This window comes from Sminthopsis crassicaudata, chromosome 2 (genome assembly GCF_048593235.1).
Source record: "Sminthopsis crassicaudata isolate SCR6 chromosome 2, ASM4859323v1, whole genome shotgun sequence".
In the NCBI taxonomy this organism is placed as follows: domain Eukaryota; kingdom Metazoa; phylum Chordata; class Mammalia; order Dasyuromorphia; family Dasyuridae; genus Sminthopsis; species Sminthopsis crassicaudata.
In genome coordinates, this window is record NC_133618.1 from 640,614,666 (window position 1) to 640,637,306 (window position 22,641).

At 39.6% G+C, this 22,641-nt stretch overlaps 1 protein-coding gene across 1 annotated transcript in view; it reads right to left on the bottom strand.

The window, feature by feature from the left end:
- Positions 1–22,641, bottom strand: part of LOC141558834 (solute carrier family 22 member 15-like) — a 185,839-nt gene that overhangs the window by 156,130 nt on the left and 7,068 nt on the right. The window contains exon 2 of the mRNA XM_074296613.1: positions 2,497–2,643. Coding sequence (XP_074152714.1) covers positions 2,497–2,622 — 126 coding nt within the window. The 5' untranslated portion in view covers positions 2,623–2,643. The remainder of the gene's footprint in view (positions 1–2,496; positions 2,644–22,641) is intronic.

Consider the following 22,641-nt stretch of genomic DNA (forward strand, 5'->3'; position numbering starts at 1 on the left):
GAAAATCTGAAAGTAGGAGCAACACAGAATTGAAGAGTTCCAGATTTGGGGTCAAGGTCTATGGCTCAAGATCCTATCTCTGCTACTTATTACCTGGGCGACTTTGGGCAAATGATTTCACTTTTCTGGGCTTCAGCTTCTTGGAGAAGGGTGGAATTGGATTCAATAGCTTCTAAGGTATCTTCTAACAACTGACCTAAGATCCAATGGTCCCTCCCAAGTTTAAGGGTCTGATTCCTCCTTCTAAAAATTCAATAGGTTATAAATACACTTGAAAGAATCTCTCATATTAGGGATAGCCTTTCAATCAATGCAGAACCCACCACCCCATGTAATGAGTTGCAGTAGGACTAATTAGCAGAGAGCCAAACTCTGGGCATGAGCCTCCAAACATTGGATGGGCAAAACTCAAAGTCTTTTCTTTTCACACCCAATCTTTCTTCCTGTATATTTATAGGATTTATTCTGTATGTTCTATAGATGGTAATATTTGATATGTATAGATCTGCTCAAAAATCATCAATGATTCCTTCCTGCCCACTCGAGCTCAAACTTCTCAGCCTGGGATTCAAAACTCTCCCTCCACAAACTGGTGCCAGGAGATATTCTCTAGCCAAACTGGCACCTCCAACACGCCTCCGAACCTTTGCTCATGCTGTTTACTTTGTCTAGAATATCCTCCCCTTCCCTTTTCACAAGCTGAATTTTTACCCATCCTTTAAAGCCAAATTTAAACTTAAAGAATTCCCTGTTTACACTCAGTGCTGACCTTTCTCTTTGGACCTCATGCGGCACTTTGTTTGTACCTCTCTAAACCCCGGTCATATATAATCTTGTGTATTTTTATAATCCATTGTGTGTCCTACACTTCCAAGAGCAGAAGCCTCAGAAGTGGATGGATCAAGTCTTATCTATTGCTTGAACTCTTCCTAGAAGGAAAGAAGAGGGATGAGAAGGGAAAGGAAGGCAAGGAGATGGGGAAGAGGACTATAGGGCTCTGGGAAAATCAGTATATTTCTCTGAGTCTCTGTAAAATGAGGGGATTGGACAAGCTGACCTCTGTTGTGGCCTCTCTGTCAGGCACAATGGCTTAAGGTTCAGATCATTCTTCTGTCACTACCTTTCTGATTTCCACCAAGTCATTTTTTTTTTATTTGATGCTCTATGATCTATGAAATCAGGCTTGGCAAACACTACCTTAGCATATTTCCTCCTTTCTACTCTCCTGGAAACCCTGACGCCCTCTGGTATGATCACAGCATGATAAATGGCTCCCACTCCCCCAGATCTCCAAAGGGTGATTAGCATCATGAAAGGCCTGACTCAGGCCCCAATCCTGGCACGGGGCTCTATTAGCAGCAGCTCCTGACTTTGCTCACAGCAGAATGTGCATTAGGAAGTAAAAGCTTTTTGACAAAGTATCTCACCAGAGAGACTTCCATCTAGGCCAGGGGATAAATATAGCCGGAGAGACAGACCACAGACAGGGACAAAGATTTTTTTTTTTTGGGGGGGGGGTTGGGAAGCCTTGAATCATGCTCTGGCTTAGACAAGTATGCTTTGTGAAATCTGCTTAATAACCTCTCTTGCCTGGCAGCCAGCTGTTCTCAGTGGCAAGGAATTCAAAATTCAGAGAGACCAATTTAAAAGAGCCATATGAATGATTTACTAAGAATTTAACCTAAATTATGTCACTTTGGTGAGGGAGAAGCTTCATTCCTTGTATACTAAGCAGAACTAATGTGTATTTTATAAAATCAAACATTTCGAACTGGAAGGGACCTCAGAAATCCTTGCAGCAATATGGATAGTCAAGCAAAACCAATCTCTCCATTGGCCAAGCCCCCAAACAAATTGACTCTCTTATCTGGTAGAAAGTGGGCAGTGGGAAGGATGCTTCATCACTGGTCCTTTGGAATTATAGTCAGTTATTAGACTTACCAGAGATGTTTCTCTTTGTTTCACCTTTGTCTTTATCATTTTATATTTTATATATTTTACAGATGGAAAAACTGAGACCCAGAAGGTTGATACACTTTGGTCAAGATGGCATAAGGAGTCAGAGATGGTCAAGAATCACAGGGGTAGAGCTAGATGGGGCCCTACCCCAAATTTCACAGATAAGGAAACTGAGTCTCAGAGAGACTGTGGGACATAGGGAAAATCAGAGTTAGGATCTGAACCCAGACCCTCTGTTCAGATCTAACAGGCCTTCCTCTTCACCACTACTGATGATTTCTACCCACAGACCCCTTTGACAGGGAAAACACTATATAAATATAGATATAGATATAGATATAGATATAGATATAGATATAGATATAGATATAGATATAGATATAGATATAGATATAGATATAGATATAGATGTGTACACATAATCCCAGCCTAAGCAATCCAGACAGGCTTATTGTTTTTAAAGTCCTCTAAAAATAGAGCTCCATGGGAAAGGGGCAAAGAAAGGCAGGGCTTACACCGTGCTGTTTTGCTACTTGCCTCTGTCACTATGGATGTAAAGTTATCTGCAAAGTGCACGTGGCTGGCCAGCTCCTCGGGGTTCCTGGGAAGCTCTTCCTGGTCGATATGGTATTCTGGTACGGCGCCCACCAACACAATGAGCATGGACTGGCAGGCCACATAGACCTGGAACAAGCACATGGAAATGTCATCATCAGACTGGGAATCCACTGAGGCAGGTGCAGCTTTTCCTCAATACACATCCGGAGAGAACCGGTCTGGCTTTGTCCGTTCCATCAGCAAGCATTATTAAGATTTGGATCCCGGTCCTGCCTCCAAAGTCGGTGCTCTTTCCATCACGCTATCCTGGACAATTGAACTATGATAATAGTAAACTCACAAGAAAAAGGGAAAACATCCAGCTGCTGGGCCCAGCTCCAAATAGGAACAGGAACCTAAAAACACTTGAACTGCTTCCCTCAGACCCTCCAGGAAACAGAAAATATGTAAAATGTATTTGGGCCCCTGCCTGTTTTGACATGCTCTGGCTCTGCTACATGCTGAGGTCTCACCTCTTAGTTACTCTCCTTTCCCCAGCTGTGATCCTCCCCTGCCCCAGCTTTCCTCAGGTGGCTTACTGCTCAGCCCCTCCTCCTGGATCACACTGATAGCAGGCTAGCTTGGCTGATTAGGGGAAGGGGATGGAGGCCATAACTAACTCCTCTACCTCTTCAGCCCCTGCCAGAATAACAGGCATCGGGAGTCTCTGGAAAAGGGAACTCAGAGTCAAAATGTGCTGGACTTCCCAATCAATCCCACCGGCCAGAAGAAGTAAAGTCCAATGAGTTGAATCTCATCTCTGCTACATAACTACCTATGTGATCCTTAGCAAGTCTCTCCACGTCTCAGTCTGTTTCCTCAGCCGTGAAATAAAGAGATTGGACTGCGTGGCCTTTAGCTTTCCTTCCAGCACTGAATCTGCTACAGGCAGTTGGGGGAGGGAAGGATTATTGGGAGCTGAAGTTAGAAAGACTGCAGTTTGAGAGCTGTCTATTATTTTGCTATTCACTCTCATGATTGAAGGACCCTTGACTCAAATCTTACTTCTCCTTTGAAGCAGGGAGGGGCTGAAGAATCCCCCCTCTCTGGATGTTCAGTTCTCAAAACTGGGAATGAAGAAGGTGGGATGTTGCCTCCCTCCAGTCCTGAAGAAGAATGAAGAGTTGAGAAAGGTTAGGGCTTGGCATGTGAGAGGTCCCAAGATTGGGCATGGAGAGCTTAAGGATTGTCTTCTGGGAGTTCTCGTCTCCCCCTCTTCCTCACAGAATAGCAATTTTTGACTTTTCTGTTCTCTAGTTATTTCTTGGGGGGATCCTATTGGACTAGGCTAAGTAAACACTGGCCATTTTAGCTTCCTTTCAGGAAGGCTTATATGTCCTAGTTTACAGTTCAGGATTATGTCATCAAAATACAGAAGTCATCAGAAGGCAGTGTGCCCCATAATGAATGAACCTCCAGTCTGAATTTCTGCCTTCAAATTCTGACTCAAATATTGAGTAGCTGTGTGACCCTGAGGAGGCCTCTCTGAGCCTCAGTTTCCAAAGGGCAATAAGAGCCTTGAGGGAATCATACCTGTATTACCTCTTTCCTTTTAGTGGGATGTCTTAAGGAAAGTATTTTGCAAACCTTGCAGCATCAAAGAAACATTAGTTACTATCACTTTAATAGGTTTGCAAATTTCCTTATTGATCTAGAAATTTTCCAAGAGCTTTTGTGCTGAGTACTTCTCAAATCCTGCAATCTCACCTCTCTCTCTCTCTCTCTCTCTCTCTCTCTCTCTCTCTCTCTCTCTCTCTCTCTCTCTCTCTCTCTCTCTCTCTCCCTCCCTCTCTTTCTCTCTCTTTTTTTCCTCTCTCTCTTTCTCTCCTTTTTTTCTTTCTTTTCTCTCTATCTCTTTCTCTCTGATTCTCTTCTCTGTCTCTCTTCCTTCTTCTCTCCTTTTCTTTTTACCTCCCTCCTTCTCTCACCCTCCCTCCTCCTTCCCTTTCTTCTTTTCTCTTCTTCCTCCTCCTCCTTCCTCCTCTTATCTCTCTCTCCCTACTTTATTCTCTCTCTTCTCCTCTTCTCTTTCCTCCCCTTCCCCAAGCCAGATGTTTATTTGATCATCCAGCTAAATGTCCTATTGTTTTTTGCTCCACAAAAAGGTTCCAAAAGTACAGAATACACTGACCTTTAAGAGTGTCAATAATCTTTTATGAACAACCTTTCTCTAAATTCAATCAAATTCACAAGCTTCTAGTAAGTGCCCCTGGCAGTCTGCCAAGGACATAAGGTGGTTGCTATACCCTCTGGATAAGGTATTGGTGCACCCAAGGCCAGGTTTGAAAATAGGACTTTGTCCCTATCCACCAGGAGGTCTCTAGCTCTAATGGAAATATATAGGACCTGTCTTTTCAAAATGTATGCCCACATTTCACCAAAAACAGGACTTTCTGAGGTCTTAAAAATATACATATATAAAATTGGTTCAATACTTTAAGAATATGCTATGGGCCCTTCATTGATGCAGATTGCAACCCCTACCACTTTAAGGAAGGGATTTCAAGAGTTTCCAGGGCTGGATAGATCATCACCTTGCCAACTGGGCAGATGACCCTGAAATGCATTGAAAAGGGTCTCTCCTAATAATACAGTCACAAAGGCTGAGTGAGCCCAAGATGGCTGTCATCACTAGGCTTACTCCTATTCCCAATTCTGTCTTGTGGACATTTTCACTCTCATGAGAGTTTTCTGGAAATACAGTGTGTTAAGGTCATATATAGCACACTTAGAGCTAGAAGGATTCTTAGAGGTCACCGAATAAGAGCAATGGATGACCCAGTAGCCAGAGAATTAGAGTCAGGAAGCTCCAAGTTCAAAAGCAGCCTTAGAGGTTTACTGGCTTGTGACCCTGGGTAAGACTTTTAAAAAAAAAACTTTATTTTTTTATTAAAACTTTTTATTTTTCAAAGTTTTTTATTTTTCAAAACATTTGTATGGACAATTCTTCAACATTAGCCCTTGCAAAACCTTGTGTTCTGATTTCCTTCCACGTCCTCCCCTAGATGGCAAGTAGTCCAATATATGTTAAACATGGTAAAAATGCAGGTTAAATCCAATATATGCATACATATTTATACAAATATTGTGTCACACAAGAAAAATCAAATCAAATCAGGAGAGAGACAGAGAGAGAGAGAGAGAGAGAGAGACAAAGACAGAGAGAGACAGAGAGACAGAGAGACAGAAAAGGAGAGAGAGAGACAGAGAAGGAGAGAGAGAGAGAGACAGAGAGACAGAGACAGAGACAGAGAGACATAGACAGAGAGAGACAGAGACAGAGAGACAGAGGAGAGAGAGAAACAGAGAGACAGAGCGAGAGAGAGAAGGAGAGAGAGAGAGAAGCAAAATAAAATACAAGCAAACAACAATAAAAAGAGTGAGAATGCTATGTTATGATCCATACTTAGTTCCCACAGTCCTTTCTCCGGTGCAGATGGATGGCTCTTTTTATCACCAAACCATTGGAATTGGTCTGGATCATCTCATTATTGAAGAGGGCCATATCCATCAGAATTAATTATCATATAGTTTTGTTGTTGCCGTGTACAATGATCTCCTGGTTCTGCTCACTTTATATAAGTCTCCCCAGACCTCTCTGAAATCCTCCTGTTGGTCATTTCTTACAGAACAGTAATATTCCATAACATTCATATCCCATAACTTATTCAGCCATTTTCCAGCTAATGAGCATCCACTCAGTTTCCAGTTTCTAGCCACTACAAAAAGGGCTGCCACAAACATTTTTGCACATGTGGGTCCCTTTTCCTTCTTTAAGATCTCTTTGGGATACAAGCCCAGTAGAAACACTGCTGGATCACTGCTTTGATAACTTTTTGAGCATAGTTCCAAATTGCTCTCCAGAAAGGTTGGATCCATTCATAGTTCCACCAACAATGTATTAGTGTTTGGGTAAGACTTTTAACTTCTATTTGCTTCAGTGTCCAGACCTTAAAATGGGGCTACTAATGACATCTCCTACCCAGGGTTGCTGTGAGGATCAAATGAGATCACATTTGCAAAGCATTTTGCAAATCTAAAGTACTATGTAAATCAATAAACATTTATTAAGTGCCTACTAAATGCCAGGCACTGTGCTAAGTGCAGGGAATACACTGAGAGCTAAAAGACAGTTTTCCTCAAGGAGCAATCAGTATAATAGAAGAGATAAGTATTAAATAAATATATACAAAGAAGCTTTATACAAGATAATTGAGAGAAGATACTAAAATTAAGAGTGGTAGGTGAAGACTGTCCTGTAGAAGTGGGATTTTAGTTGGAATTCAAAGGAAGCCAGGGAAGACAAGAGGCAGAAATGAGGATCATAAAATTCTACTGTTGTTTTTGTTACTGTTGTTACAATAACAACAACAATAACAATTATTGTTACTTATTGTTACCATCTAATTTAACTCATTTCACAGTTGAGGAAAGACTCAGAGAGAAAAGTGAATGGGTCCACAAAGGTAGCAGTAAGTCAAGTCATTGCTTCATTCATCTAACAAGCTTTTAGTAAATGCTTACTATACACTTAGGAATACAAATAAAAATGAAATAATTCCTGCTTTCAAGAAACTTATGGTCTATCAAAAGGAAAGAGGCTTTTCAAGTACCATCCTACTTTCACCCAGGTAATTCTCACTATGGTCATTTTAAACTGGTAATAGAGATCTTTAAGAATGTTACTTTGAATGCCCTTGAATCAGACCAGAGGGAGGAACCCATGTTCAGCTACCCATGAGCCTGAATGTAGATGGGCTAAATCTAATAAAATTATGTCAGACTTTTAGAGACCACAGCTAGTCTAGAGACCTAGTCAAATAGGAAGCTAATGCACTGGCTGTCACCAGGCCACCAGGAGAACATGGCAAGGATTGAGTAGGAAAAAAGTAGGAGGGGAGCCCAGAGAGCATCCAAAGGAGGAAGACTCTCCACAGCTTTCCTATTCATTAAGAGATCATCCAGCTTCAATTTGAACGATTCTTTTTCTGCACAGCAAAACAAGTTGACTCTAGGTCAGTGACATCTGGACCAATGTTCAAGACACACAAAACTTGAGAGCAGGTAGATATGTATGCAAATAATTCTAGCCCTATTGCCCAGTTAATAAAGGGAGATTCAGCAGCTGATGAATTTAGAATGAAGTTCAATTTCCTTTAACAGAGCCAAAGATCAATCTAAGAGTTCTGAGGACAAGAGATTAATGGACTGATAATCCTGGTGTATTTCTGTAGCTACATGGGGAGCTTGGTTGGAGTGATTTGGTGTTCTATATGCTGACCTTTGCCCTGCTCTGACCAAATCCTTCCACTTCGACCTGAGTCTGGCACCTAGCAGAAGGCCATGGAATTTATCTTTCTTTTCTTTTTATTTGGGGAGGGAGGGATAGGATAAAAAAATGGTTGAATGCTCATTCTCTGAACATCCAGCATTTTTAGCTGAGACTCTCATCTCCTCATTGTCTGATGAATGGGAGGGATATACTTTTCATTTATCCCAAAAACATGAATTAAAGTATCCCTATAGCTAGGCTAGATGCAGCCCTGAGTGCTAGGAGAGATGACAAAGATAGGTCACATCCCATGATTTGGTGAAGTTCTACTAGAATCTAGCACTAAGAGATCTGGGCATCAATTAACAGGTCTTTATTAAGCAGAGACCATGCTGGATACTGTGTCAGATGTTGGGCATCCAAATATAAAAACTAAATAATCACTGTCCTCAAGGAGCTTATATTCCATCAGAGGAAACACCTTGTACATTTATGGGTATATATAAAATGAACATGTACAAAGCGTTTGGGCCATAAGCAAAAGCTAAGGACTCAAAAAGGAACCATTTAGAAAGCAGGGCTAGAGTTGCTCTGGGAAGAAAACTTGGGATTCTAAAATTCAGAGCTGATGTAGAAGGGTGGTCCAGGCATAAGGAACAGCATGGGCAAAAGCACAGAGGTGGGAGATGGGATTTCATCTATGACAGGAGAAATCATAAGGGGAGCCTGGTTTGAGCATGTAAAGGGGACAACTAATGGAAGACTGGGAAGTAGGCTGGATGGAGGCTTTGAAGGACAGTAAATGGTAGAAGTTTTTATTTGAATCCTAAAGTCATACTGAGTCAAATAGGGAGTTTATTAAGTGAGTGACATGGTCCAACTTCTGTTTTAGGAAATTACATTGGTAATTACATTGGTAATACAGAGGATGGATAAAAATAATAAAACCCTAATTGTTGACAATTTCCTAAAATTCTTTACAATACAATTGTTTCCTTTTTCAAAACACTTTTCTCAAAACAACTCCGAAAAGTTGGCAAAACAAATATTACTAGTTTTGTAACCTGGAGCTATTTACTTAAACTGTGAGACTTGGCTTCCTTAACTTCCTTATCTACAAAGTGGAAATATTCTGGCTCAGGTCAGAGTGGAAGGATTCCATCAATAGGGCAAATCAATAGCAACCCAGTGCTGTTTAGCTCTGGGAAAACTGAGGTTGAGAGGTTGAGAAGAAGAGGCAGAAGGAGAAGCAGAGGAAGGAGAGGGAGAAGGAGAGGGGAGGGAGGAGAGGGAGAGGCAGAAGAAAAAGCAGAGGGAGAAAGAAGAGAGGGAAGAAGGGAGAGGAGGGAAAAAGCAAAAGTAACTAGGTGATGTTTACTCTTTCCAAGGCACTTTGCTGTTCATTATCCTATTTGATCTGGTTGGGAAGGTAAGGCAGATTTCTTAAAGAAGTTAAACAATCGTCCAATGAGGTCAAGTTCATTGGAAAGGCAAGGCTGGCCCAAGCCCCAAAGGCTTCGGATTTCCCGTCCTCAGCCACTCACAAAGACCAGGAGCTTTGCCAGGATCCAAAGGACTCATTTGACTTGCTCTCTGTTAATTGCTTCTCCTAATGGGGACACCAGGCTTCAATTAAAGAAAGACTTAAGTTCAAGTGTTCCTTGGAGAGCAGATCTTCCTCCTCACCCCTCTGCGACATCTCTGACTTCTCCTTCTCCCTCCCCCACTCCTCCCCACAACCAATCACAAAGCATGGTGGCTTCTAGTTGGGGCTATCCCTTCTCTTCTGGATGACTTCATATCCACCCATTCTTTACTGACCAATAATCTTTTTAATAAAAATTCTTCTTAATTCACATGCCTGATCATGTTTTTCCATGCTCTAACATCTTTAGTGGCTCCCAGTTGCCTGTAGGATAAAATACATTTTCCTTAATCCAGTATTTAAGATGTTCCACAATATGATGCCAACTGAACATTTCTTAATGATTTCATACTATTCCTGCTTCTACACTCCATATAACTCCATCTCCTTTCTTTGCATTGTTCTCTGTCTGAAATGCCTTACTCTTCATTCTTCCGTAGGATAGTTGATCAACTTCTTTCAAGGCTCAGTTCCTTCTGTGAAGTTATCCCTGATTCCACCCCAGCACTCTCTCCTTCATCAAGTCCCCTTATATTTCTGCTCATACATTCCATCCCCTAAATTCCATGATGGTAGAACCTATTTGTTTCTATATCTCTGGTATCTAAGAGCATGTTACCCCTTTAGAGCAGGGGATGGGGTAAGATGGTGCTAGAGGTTATGGGTAGTGTGAGCACATGATATCTCTGCATAGAAGGGGCTGCTGAGCCTGTTTGGGGAAAGGCAGGATAATATGTATGCTCATTAGGAATATTTACAGGCATTCTGTAACTGGTTCTAATCTGCTAAGCACATGATGAAATGACATACTATCAATTAATTAATTAATTGATGGTATTAATATGATTAATATACTGGTAATCAGTTCTGCAGTGAGAACCAGGATGTGTGTGATAAGCATTAACCTGCCAAAAGTGAGGCTGGTCCTCACTGCAATGTGCCCCTGATCCATGGTGGAGTGTCTCTGCACTGGGACCATCTCCAATTGGTCAGACCTTCCAGTTGGCTACCACTAATAAATCTTTGAAAGGTCACATAGTCATCCAGGGACTGGAGTCTCCTTCAGAATGATCTGGATGCCTGTCAATCAAAAGAGAAGTACCCAGAAGCCTGTTTTACACAGGCCAGAGGTAGCTCAGACCGCCTTCATTCAGCAGCTATGTGTCATGAAGGCCGAGGGTAGCAACTGCTTTAAGTTTGAGCCCAACCTCCCCAAGGACTTGGGTGTAATTTAGGACAGTTTGCCACAAGTGTGGAGGAGAAATGTTTATACTTGCTATATCTTTATCATCAATTACCCTTTTGTAAGAATTAATTGGTGTTCTGTCAGATTGGCTAAGATGACAGGAAAAAATAATGATGAATGTTGGAGAGGATGTGGGAAAACTGGGGCACTGATGCATTGCTGGTGAAGTTGTGAAAGAATCCAGCCATTCTGGAGAGCAATCTGGAACTATGCCCAAAAAGTTATCAAACTGTGCATACCCTTTGACCCAGCCATACTACTACTGGGCTTATATCCCAAAGAAATACTAAAGAAGGGAAAGGGACCTGTATGTGCCAAAATGTTTGTGGCAGCTCTTTTTGTAGTGGCTAGAAACTGGAAAATGAATGGATGTCCATCAATTGGAGAATGGTTGGGTAAATTATGGTATATGAAGGTTATGGAATATTATTGCTTCCCCTGGTGGGGAGAAAACCATGCTAAAACAGGGGTCAGGCTTGTAGCATTAGAGAAGAGACAGCTTGAACCTCTTAGGAGTTGTAGCCAGCCCAATTCTAGAAGCTCAACCTGCTGACAGAGACCAGGTGGGGTCCATACATAATGGTTACTTAAACAAAGCATATTGAACTTAATGAGAAGGCAACCAGGAACCCCAATAAACATTAGGGAAGGGGGAAAAAAACATTAAGGAAGGACTTGGAAGGTATGACAGAAGCCAGTGAGGATGGCCTAACCACATGAATTTCTCTCCTATACATGCTTTGAAGTCTCAGCAGAACTCCTCAAGCACCCACTTGGCCAAGTTGCTTAACCTATAACTATGTAAAATCTTTCCGAGAATATATCCCAGGAGACATTTATCTAGATCCCACCAAAACATGTAACTGAGCTTTTCACACAGAGAAGACAAAAGAACTAGCTAAGATCATAAAAGAATTGGATGGATTTTCGATTCTCACCTCTAATACTTAGCTAACACAAACACTCAAGCTTTCTGAGCCTCAGTTTCCATATGTGTGGAAAGGATAATAATATCTATAGAACCTATCCTAGAGGCTTGTTATGAATGTTAGATAAGATAAGATACATAAAATGTTTTGCAGATATTAATCAAAATTATACAATTTATATATTTATTATGTATACAATATACAAATTATACATTTATTATGATTACGAATGATCAGACAACACAATTGCTGAAGAATCAAAAATTATGGATGATCCAAAGAACAATGGGCAACAACTGATATATAAGAAGTCAATGTTCTCTTTTGGGACACGTGATCAGACAAGGAGGTGGGCTCTTCTATTATTAAAAGGGAGCAACGACAACTGGACAAGTTACCCTGGCTCCCCAGTTAATCTACAGAAAAAGCCTCCTGAATCCTGGGGAGATGTTCAGTGTGGAACTTACAAAAGTAGATAATAATTATTTCATTCCTTTCCAGGATACAAAGGACTTTCCTCTCCAAAGGACTTTCTCTACCAAGTCATAGAAACCTCTTCAGTCTGGAAGCTCAGGCTACCAGGACTATTTCTTACTTTGGAAGTAGCTTCTCCCTTCCACTGATTTGTTTCTTCCATGACCTCCATTTTAAAAAGGGGAGAGTCACCCATGTCTTCATTACTCTTCAAGCTATACTTCTGAATCTCTGGACTTTCTTCATCTCTCTCTCTCTCTCTCTCTCTCTCTCTTTCTCTCTCTCTCTCTCTCTCTCTCTCTCTCTTTCTCTCTCTCTCTCTCTCTCTCTCTCTCTCTCTCTCTCTCTCTCTCTCTCTCTCTCTCTCTCTCTCTCTCTCTCTCTCTCTCTCCCCTATATTCCAACTGCTGGTTTTCAGCTTCTCTTTATGTGTTGTCTTCCTCCACTACAAAGTAAGCTCCTTGAGGACAGAGACCATTGTTCTTTCTGTTTGTATTTACATTCTCAGTACTTGGCAGAGAACCTGGCACAGAGTAATCTTTATTGCCTGTTGATATGAGATATATATATATATATATATGTGTGTGTGTGTGTGTGTGTTTTGCATATATATATGTATATATATATCTATACACACTGCATGTATGTATGTTCACATATGTAAATACATAATATATATACCTATAGTCATCTATTTATAAAATAAAGTCAGCAAATGGGGCAGGTGAGTAGAGAACAATGGCTTTGTGCCCTTCCTTTTATTCGGGTTCAATTCATTTGTATTACTAGCTACAAAGTAGGAGTTTAGGAATTTCTAATTCTAAATCAAAGAGCAATCTGGGATCTAGTATTATGATTTTTAACATTAGACCCAGAGATTAAAATAAATAACCTAAGGAGCATTAGATTTGGCCTTTGTAAACTGAGTGTGATGGTTATACCCTCTGGATATAACTAGAGTCACCACCCTACTCTTACTAGGGAGACATTTTCTAGTTGTTACACTCTAGCAGATTGGAGCTAAGAGGGTCAAGATATAAGATTAAAGAAAGGAAACCTCAAAACTGGTAAGAAAGAGCAAGACCCAGGAGTATCCACAAAATGAGGGAGTGCTGTACCCAGCAGAGAGTAATGGCAATATGGTGCAATAGAAAAATAAATAGATTTAACACTAAGGGCCTAAGATTCAATTTCAGCTCAACTTACTTTCTATGAATCTTTTGTAAATGAAGATATTAGAATAGAAAAACTCTTTGATTCCTTGAAGTTCCAGAACTATAAGTGGGCCAAAGAGAAGCCCGAGATATCAAGACAGACAGGAAGCAATAGGAATATTACCAAACCATTAAGGAAGCCGAAAAGACAGATCTCAACAGGATGGCAGGATGCTGAGGTGCAGGCCCAGTAGAAATCAGTGCTCACTAAGGAACATGCTCAGAAAGAACAATATGCTGATATGGGTGTGGAAGACACTGGTGGCCTTCTGGAGTTGGAGATCTGAATTGTCTGTGCCAGGACTGCTTCCTATGTGAGAACTCGCAGTGAGTCAGCTTGAGGAGTGACCACTTTTCTCATTGTTGATGTTTATATTTCTAGGAGAGTGTGCCCCAGATTTATGGGGTTTCAATTTCTTACTATGCTATTTCATTATCATGTTTTGAATTAATTGTGTTCCCTGACTGACTAGTAAAAGTAAACATATTGTTGGGAAACTCATGAACTCTCTAGTTTTGAGTTGATGAAGCCATATACCTTCTCTTGGCAAGTTATTTTCCAGGCTTAAATTATGTTAAGAAAACAAAGTTTCCTGAAGATTGGGGATTATGGTCCTATGATATCTTCTATGTGGTATCTTCTCTTGGCAAGTTGTTTTCCAGTCTTAAATTGTGTCAAGAAAAACAAAGTTTCCTGAAGATTGGGGATTGTAGTCCTATAGTACCTTGAACAGACCATGTGCAGTCCCAGGTTTCATTCTAGATGATGGATTTCAGAAGAGACATAGGGAAAATCTTCAATAGTAACTGAGTATAAGAGAACCTTCTGAAGGAATCGAAGAAGGAAAGAATGAAAGGGAATATGATAGCTGCCTCAGAACATTTGTAAGGTCTGAAGAGGAATTCATATTTTCATGTTGTTCTCTTTGGCCTCTGGGTAAAACTAGGAACAATAGGTGGAAATGACAAAGAAGGAGATTTAATTCTAATTTCCCTGTACAGAAATTAGAATTGCCCAAGAGCTTGCTTAGTAAAGTCATATATGTTCGTTCACCCTTTCTCGAAGTGTTTAAGGGAAGACTGGGGACCACTTGGGAAATTTGCTGAGAGGAATCCTATAGATTTATGGGTTGGAATGGATGATTTCTCCTAATACTGGGACTCTGTGTCTTGGAATAGATTAATAATGATGTAATAATGTATAACATTTGGCATGTAATAAGTAGATAGAGTGCTGGGCTTGAAGTCAAGAAGATTCAACTTCCTAATTCAAATCTGGCCTCAGATGTTTACTACCTGGATGACACTGGGCAAGTCACTTCATTCTGTTTGCCTCACTTTCCTCATCTGTAAAAATGAAGTGGGGAAGGAAATAGCAAACCACCCCAATATCTGCCAATAAAACCCCAAATGGGATCACAAATTGTGAGTGTTGATGGGAAGAACTGACTGAACCACTACCACAACAAAACATCTAGCATCTACATAATGCTTTATAAATATTTACAGGATGACTTTATTCTCACAACAACCTTAGGAAACAGATCCTACTATTGTCACCATTGGACAGATGAAGAAACTGGTCCCACAGATTAAAGAGCTTTCCCGGGGTCACGTAAGTAATATGTGGGGCCAAATTTTGGCTTCCAGACTTCCTGAGCAATCCAGTAATCTATCTTCTGGGCATTTACCCACCTAAACAATGTAAACAGATACACAAAGCTAATCAGCAACAGGGACCTGCACTCCCCCCACCCCTTACTGCAGCTGCTCGGCTCCAGAGAGACGAGATCTGACCTGAATTTCTCTTTTTCTTAGGAACAACCAGCCCTGCAATAGCAGTATAATGAATCAGCTAATGTGCATCAGCAAATAAGCCCCATTTTCTCCCAGCGTTTTTAGCAAAATGAAAGGAGGCTGGTGTTCTCATCAGGACTAATGGCAGGAGCTACTGCCTTCCCATTACACAGTGTAACTGCTGTATTTTCCTCACCATGGCAACAGAAAGTATTGATGATTTGGTTCAGAAAACACATAGAAGGCTCATCTTGTGCTGAGCTTGGGGCTTAAAAAGCATCCCTCTCCATTTTGATTCATTACCTGGGTAGCGTCCAACATGGAGGCCTGGACTCTCAAGGACATGTCTTTGATCCTGTCAGGACCCCTGATTTCATGCTTCTTTCCTCTCACTAGATAGCAACCAGGGAACATTGTGCCCCTTTTCTTTCCTACCTAATTCCTTCCTCAGCTATAGAACCAGCACAGGTGGAATGGGGGGAGGTAAACAACCCTACTTTGGTGCAGCAGTGTGTTTGTATGGGTGTGTGTGTGTGTGTGTGTACATGCATGGATCTTAAAGACCATGTGGGCAGTTGTCCATTTTCCATTATTTGTCTGAGTTCACAATTCACTTCACTGGAGTAGGATGGAAGAGGATTTGTGTTCACATTCTAGTTCTTCCCCTCTGCACATCTATGACTTTAAGACAAGCCCCCTTCCATTTCATAAATAGAGGTTATTATTATCCTGGGTGTTTTTACTAATTAACATAACTTTGCTATAGATTGTCTCCTCTAGGCTGAGCAGGTTTTATCCATGTATTTGCCCTGAAAATCTTCCTGGAGAGAGCTCAGATTTCCAGAGCTCTATTTTCCCCAATTTACTTATGTGAGGTAGAATGGAAGAGGATTTGTGTTCACATTCTAGTTCTTCCACTCTGCACATATATGACGTTAGACAAGCCCCTTCCATCTCATAAGTACAGGTTGTTACTATCTGGGGGTTTTTACTAATTAATATAAATTTGCTATAGATTGTCTCCTCTAGGCTGAGCAGGATTTGTCCATATATTTGCCCTGAAAATCATTCTGGAGAGAGCTCAGATTTCCAGAGCTCTATTTTCCCCAGTTTACTTCAGTGGGGAGGGATGGAAGAGGACTTTTTATTCAAATCTTAGTTCTTCTACTCTGCACATATATGACTTTGAACAAGCCCCTTCCATCTCATAAGTAAAATTTATTATTGCCCTGGGTGTTTTTACAGATTATTTCAACTTTGCTATAGATTATCTCCTCTAGGTTGAGCAGGTTTTGTCCATGTATTTGCCCTGAAAATCTTTCTGGAGAGAGCTCAGATTTCCAGAGCTCTATTTTCCCCAGTTTACTTCAGTGGGGTAGGATGGAAGAGGATTTTTATTCAAATCTTAGTTCTTCCACTCTGCACATATATGACATTAGACAAGCCCCTTCCATCTCATAAGTACAGGTTATTACTATCTGGGGGTTTTTACTAATTAATATAACTTTGCTATAGATTGTCTCCTCTAGGCTGAGCAGGATTTGTCCATATATTTGCCCTGAAAATCATTCTGGAGAGAGCTCAGATTTCCAGAGCTCTATTTTCCCCAGTTTACTTCAGTGGGGAGGGATGGAAGAGGACTTTTTATTCAAATCTTAGTTCTTCTACTCTGCACATCTATGACTTTGGACAAGCCCCTTCCATCTCATAAGTAAAATTTATTATTATCCTGGGTGTTTTTAAAGATTATTTCAACTTTGCTATAGATTGTCTCCTCTAGGCTGAGCAGGTTTTGTCCATTCATTTACCCTTAAAATCTTTCCGGAGAGGGCTCAGATTTCCAGAGCTCTATTTTCCCCAATTTACTTCAGTGGGGTAGGATGGAAGAGGATTTTTATTCAAATCTTAGTTCTTCTACTCTGCACATATATGACTTAGGACAAGTCCTTTTCATCTCATAAGTAAAAGTTATTTTTATCCTGGGTGTTTTTACTAATTGTTACAACTTTGCTATAGATTATCTCCTGTAGGTTGAGCAGGTTTTGTCCATGTATTTGCCCTGAAAATCTTTCTGGAGAGAGCTCAGATTTCCAGAGCTCTATTTTCCCCAATTTACTTCAGTGTGGTGGGATGGAAGAGGATTTTTATAAAAATCTTATTTCTTCTACTCTGCAAATATATGACTTTGGACAAGCCCCTTCCATCTCATAAGTAAAATTTATTATTATCTTGGGTGTTTTTACACATTATTTCAACTTTGCTATAGATTGTCTCCTCTAGGCTGAGCAGGTTTTATCCATGTATTTGCCCTGAAAATCTTTCCGGAGAGGGCTCAGATTTCCAGAGCTCTATTTTCCCAAATTTACTTATGTGAGGTAGAATGGAAGAGGATTTGTGTTCACATTCTAGTTCTTCCACTCTGCACATATATGACGTTAGACAAGCCCCTTCCATCTCATAAGTACAGGTTGTTACTATCTGGGGGTTTTTACTAATTAATATAACTTTGCTATAGATTATCTCCTCTGGGCTAAGCAGGTTTTGTCCATTCATTTGCCCTGAAAATCTTTCTGGACAGAGCTCAGATTTCCAGAGCTCTATTTTCCCCAATTTACTTCAGTGTGGTGGGATGGAAGAGGATTTTTATAAAAATCTTATTTCTTCTACTCTGCAAATATATGACTTTGGACAAGCCCCTTCCATCTCATAAGTAAAATTTATTATTATCTTGGGTGTTTTTACACATTATTTCAACTTTGCTATAGATTGTCTCCTCTAGGCTGAGCAGGTTTTATCCATGTATTTGCCCTGAAAATCTTTCCGGAGAGGGCTCAGATTTCCAGAGCTCTATTTTCCCAAATTTACTTATGTGAGGTAGAATGGAAGAGGATTTGTGTTCACATTCTAGTTCTTCCACTCTGCACATATATGACGTTAGACAAGCCCCTTCCATCTCATAAGTACAGGTTGTTACTATCTGGGGGTTTTTACTAATTAATATAACTTTGCTATAGATTATCTCCTCTGGGCTAAGCAGGTTTTGTCCATTCATTTGCCCTGAAAATCTTTCTGGACAGAGCTCAGATTTCCAGAGCTCTATTTTCCCCAATTTACTTCAGTGGGGTGGGATGGAAGAGGATTTTTATTCAAATCTTAGTTCTTCTACTCTGTACATCTATGACTTTGGACAAGCCCCTTCCATCTCATAAGTAAAATTTATTATTATCCTGGGTGTTTTTACAGATTATTTCAACTTTGCTATAGATTGTCTCCTCTAGGCTGAGCAGGTTTTGTCCATTCGTTTACCCTTAAAATCTTTCTGGAGAGGGCTCAGATTTCCAGAGCTCTATTTTCCCCAATTTACTTCACTGGAGTAAGATGGAAGAGGATTAGTGCTCACATTCTAGTTCTTCCACTCTGCACATCTATGACTTTAAGACAAGCCGCCTTCCATTTCATAAGTACAGGTTATTACTATCTGACTGTTTTTACTAATTAACATAACTTTGCTATAGATTATCTCCTCTAGGCTAAGCAGGTTTTGTCCATTCATTTGCCCTGAAAATCTTTCGGGAGAGAGCTCAGATTTCCAGAGCTCTATTTTCCCCAATTTACTTCAGTGGGATGGGATGGAAGAGGATTTTTATTTAAATCTTAGTTCTTCCATAGCATTTATATTCTTTCTGTTATTGTTTGCTTGCATTTTTGTTTTTCTTCCCAGGTTATTTTTACCTTCTTTCTAAATCCAATTTTTCTTGTGTAGCAAGACAACTGTATAAATATAAATACATAAATTGTATTTAACATATACTTTAATAATATATTTAAAATGTATGGGACTACCTGCCATCTAGGGGAGGGAGTGGAAGGAAGGAGGGGAAAAGTGGGAACAGAAGTTCTTGCAAAGGTAAATAATGAAAAAGTATCCATGCATATATTTTGTCAATAAAAAGCTATAATTATTATTTTTTGTAAAATAAAACCAATGTAAGCAAGAATAAAAGGAAAACAAAACCAGGGGAAAAAAAAGAAAAAAAATAAATAAATTTTAGTTCTTCTATTCTGCACATTTATGACTTTGGACAAGCCCCTTCCATCTCATAAGTAAAATTTATTATTATCCTGGGTGTTTTTACTAATTATTACAATTTTACTATAGATTGTCTCCTCTAGGCTAAGCAGCATTTGCCCATATATTTGCCCTGAAAATCTTTCTGGAGAGAGCTCAGATTTCCAGAGCTCTATTTTCCCCAGTTTACTTCAGTGGGGTGGGATGGAAGAGGATTGTTATTCAAATCTCAGTTCTTCTACTCTGTACATCTATGCCTTTGGACAAGCCCCCTTCCATTTCATAAATACAGGTTATTATTATCCTGGGTGTTTTTACTAATTGTTACAACTTTGCTATAGATGGTCTCCTCTAGGCTGAGCAGGTTTTGTCCATTCATTTGCCCTGAAAATCTTTCTGGAGAGAGCTCAGATTTCCAGAGCTCTATTTTCCCCAATTTACTTCAGTGGGGTGGGATGGAAGAGGATTGTTATTCAAATCTCAGTTCTTCTACTCTGTACATCTATGCCTTTGGACAAGCCCCCTTCCATTTCATAAATACAGGTTATTATTATCCTGGGTGTTTTTACTAATTGTTACAACTTTGCTATAGATGGTCTCCTCTAGGCTGAGCAGGTTTTGTCCATTCGTTTACCCTTAAAATCTTTCTGGAGAGAGCTCAGATTTCCAGAGCTCTATTTTCCCCAATTTACTTCACTGGAGTAAGATGGAAGAGGATTTGTGTTCACATTCTAGTTCTTCCCCTCTGCACATCTATGACTTTAAGATAAGCCGCCTTCCATTTCATAAGTACAGGTTATTACTATCTGACTGTTTTTACTAATTAACATAACTTTGCTATAGATTATCTCCTCTAGGCTAAGCAGGATTTGTCCATATATTTGCCCTGAAAATCTTTCTGGAGAGAGCTCAGATTTCCAGAGCTCCATTTTCCCCAATTTACTTCAGTGGGATGGGATGGAAGAGGATTTTTATTTAAATCTTAGTTCTTCCATAGCATTTATATTCTTTCTGTTATTGTTTGCTTGCATTTTTGTTTTTCTTCTCAGGTTATTTTTACCTTCTTTCTAAATCCAATTTTTCTTGTGTAGCAAGACAACTGTATAAATATAAATACATAAATTGTATTTAACATATACTTTAATAATATATTTAAAATGTATGGGACTACCTGCCATCTAGGGGAGGGAGTGGAAGGAAGGAGGGGAAAAGTGGGAACAGAAGTTTTTGCAAAGGTAAATAATGAAAAAGTATCCATGCATATATTTTGTCAATAAAAAGCTATAATTATTATTTTTTTGTAAAATAAAACCAATGTAAGCAAGAATAAAAGGAAAACAAAACCAGGGGAAAAAAAAAGAAAAAAAAATAAATCTTAGTTCTTCTATTCTGCACATCTATGACTTTGGACAAGCCCCTTCCATTTCATAAGTAAAATTTATTATTATCCTGGGTGTTTTTACTAATTATTACAATTTTACTATAGATTGTCTCCTCTAGGTTGAGCAGGTTTTATCCATCTATTTGCCCTGAAAATTTTTCTGGAGAGAGCTCAGATTTCCAGAGCTCTATTTTCCCCAGTTTACTTCACTGGGGTAAGATGGAAGAGGATTAGTGCTCACATTCTAGTTCTTCCCCTCTGCACATCTATGACTTTGGAAAAGCCCCTTCCATTTCATAAATACAGGTTATTATTATCCTGGGTGTTTTTACTAATTGTTACAACTTTGCTATAGATTGTCTCCTCTAGGCTGAGCAGGTTTTGTCCATCTATTTGCCCTGAAAATTTTTCTGGACAGAGCTCAGATTTCCAGAGCTCTATTTTCCCCAATTTACTTCAGTGGGGTGGGATGGAAGAGGATTTTTTATTCAAATCTTATTTCTTCTACTCTGCACATAAATGACTTTAGACAAGCCCCTTCCATCTCATAAGTACAGGTTATTACTATCTGGGGTTTTTTACTAATTAATATAACTTTGCTATAGATTATCTCCTCTAGGCTAAGCAGGTTTTGTCCATGTATTTGCCCTGAAAATCTTTCGGGAGAGAGCTCAGATTTCCAGAGCTCTATTTTCCCCAATTTACTTCAGTGGGGAGGGATGGAAGAGGATTTTTATAAAAATCTTATTTCTTCTACTCTGCACATATATGACTTAGGACAAGTCCTTTTCATCTCATAAGTAAAAGTTATTATTATCCTGGGTGTTTTTACTAATTGTTACAACTTTGCTATAGATTTTCTCCTCTAGGCTGAGCAGGTTTTGTCCATTCATTTGCCCTGAAAATCTTTCTGGACAGAGCTCAGATTTCCAGAGCTCTATTTTCCCCAATTTACTTCAGTGGGGTGGGATAGAAGAGGATTTTTATAAAAATCTTATTTCTTCTACTCTTCACATCTATGACTTTGGACAAGCCCCTTCCATCTCATAAGTAAAATTTATTATTATCCTGGGTGTTTTTACTCTAGGTTGAGCAGGTTTTGTCCATGTATTTGCCCTGAAAATTTTTCTGGAGAGAGCTCAGATTTGCAGAGCTCTATTTTCCCCAATTTACTTCAGTGGGATGGGATGGAAGAGGATTTGTGTTCACATTCTAGTTCTTCCACTCTGCACATCTTTGATTTTGGACAAGCCCCTTCCATTTCATAAGTACAGGTTATTACTATCCTGGGTGTTTTTATTAATTGTTACAACTTTGCTATAGATTGTCTCCTCTAGGCTGAGCAGGTTTTGTCCATGTATTTGCCCTGAAAATCTTTCTGGAGAGAGCTCAGATTTCCAGAGCTCTATTTTCCCCAGTTTACTTCAGTGGGGTAGGATGGAAGAGGATTTGTGTTCACATTCTAGTTCTTCCCCTCTGCATATCTATGACTTTGGAAAAGCCCCTTCCATTTCATAAATACAGGTTATTATTATCCTGGGTGTTTTTATTAATTGTTACAACTTTGCTATAGATTATCTCCTCTAGGCTGAGCAGGTTTTGTCCATGTATTTGCCCTGAAAATCTTTCGGGAGAGAGCTCAGATTTCCAGAGCTCTATTTTCCCCAATTTACTTCAGTGGGATGGGATGGAAGAGGATTTTTATTTAAATCTTAGTTCTTCCATAGCATTTATATTCTTTCTGTTATTGTTTGCTTGCAATTTTGTTTTTCTTCCCAGGTTATTTTTACCTTCTTTCTAAATCCAATTTTTCTTGTGTAGCAAGACAACTGTATAAATATAAATACATAAATTGTATTTAACATATACTTTAATAATATATTTAAAATGTATGGGACTACCTGCCATCTAGGGGAGGGAGTGGAAGGAAGGAGGGGAAAAGTGGGAACAGAAGTTTTTGCAAAGGTAAATAATGAAAAAGTATCCATGCATATATTTTGTCAATAAAAAGCTATAATTATTATTTTTTTGTAAAATAAAACCAATGTAAGCAAGAAT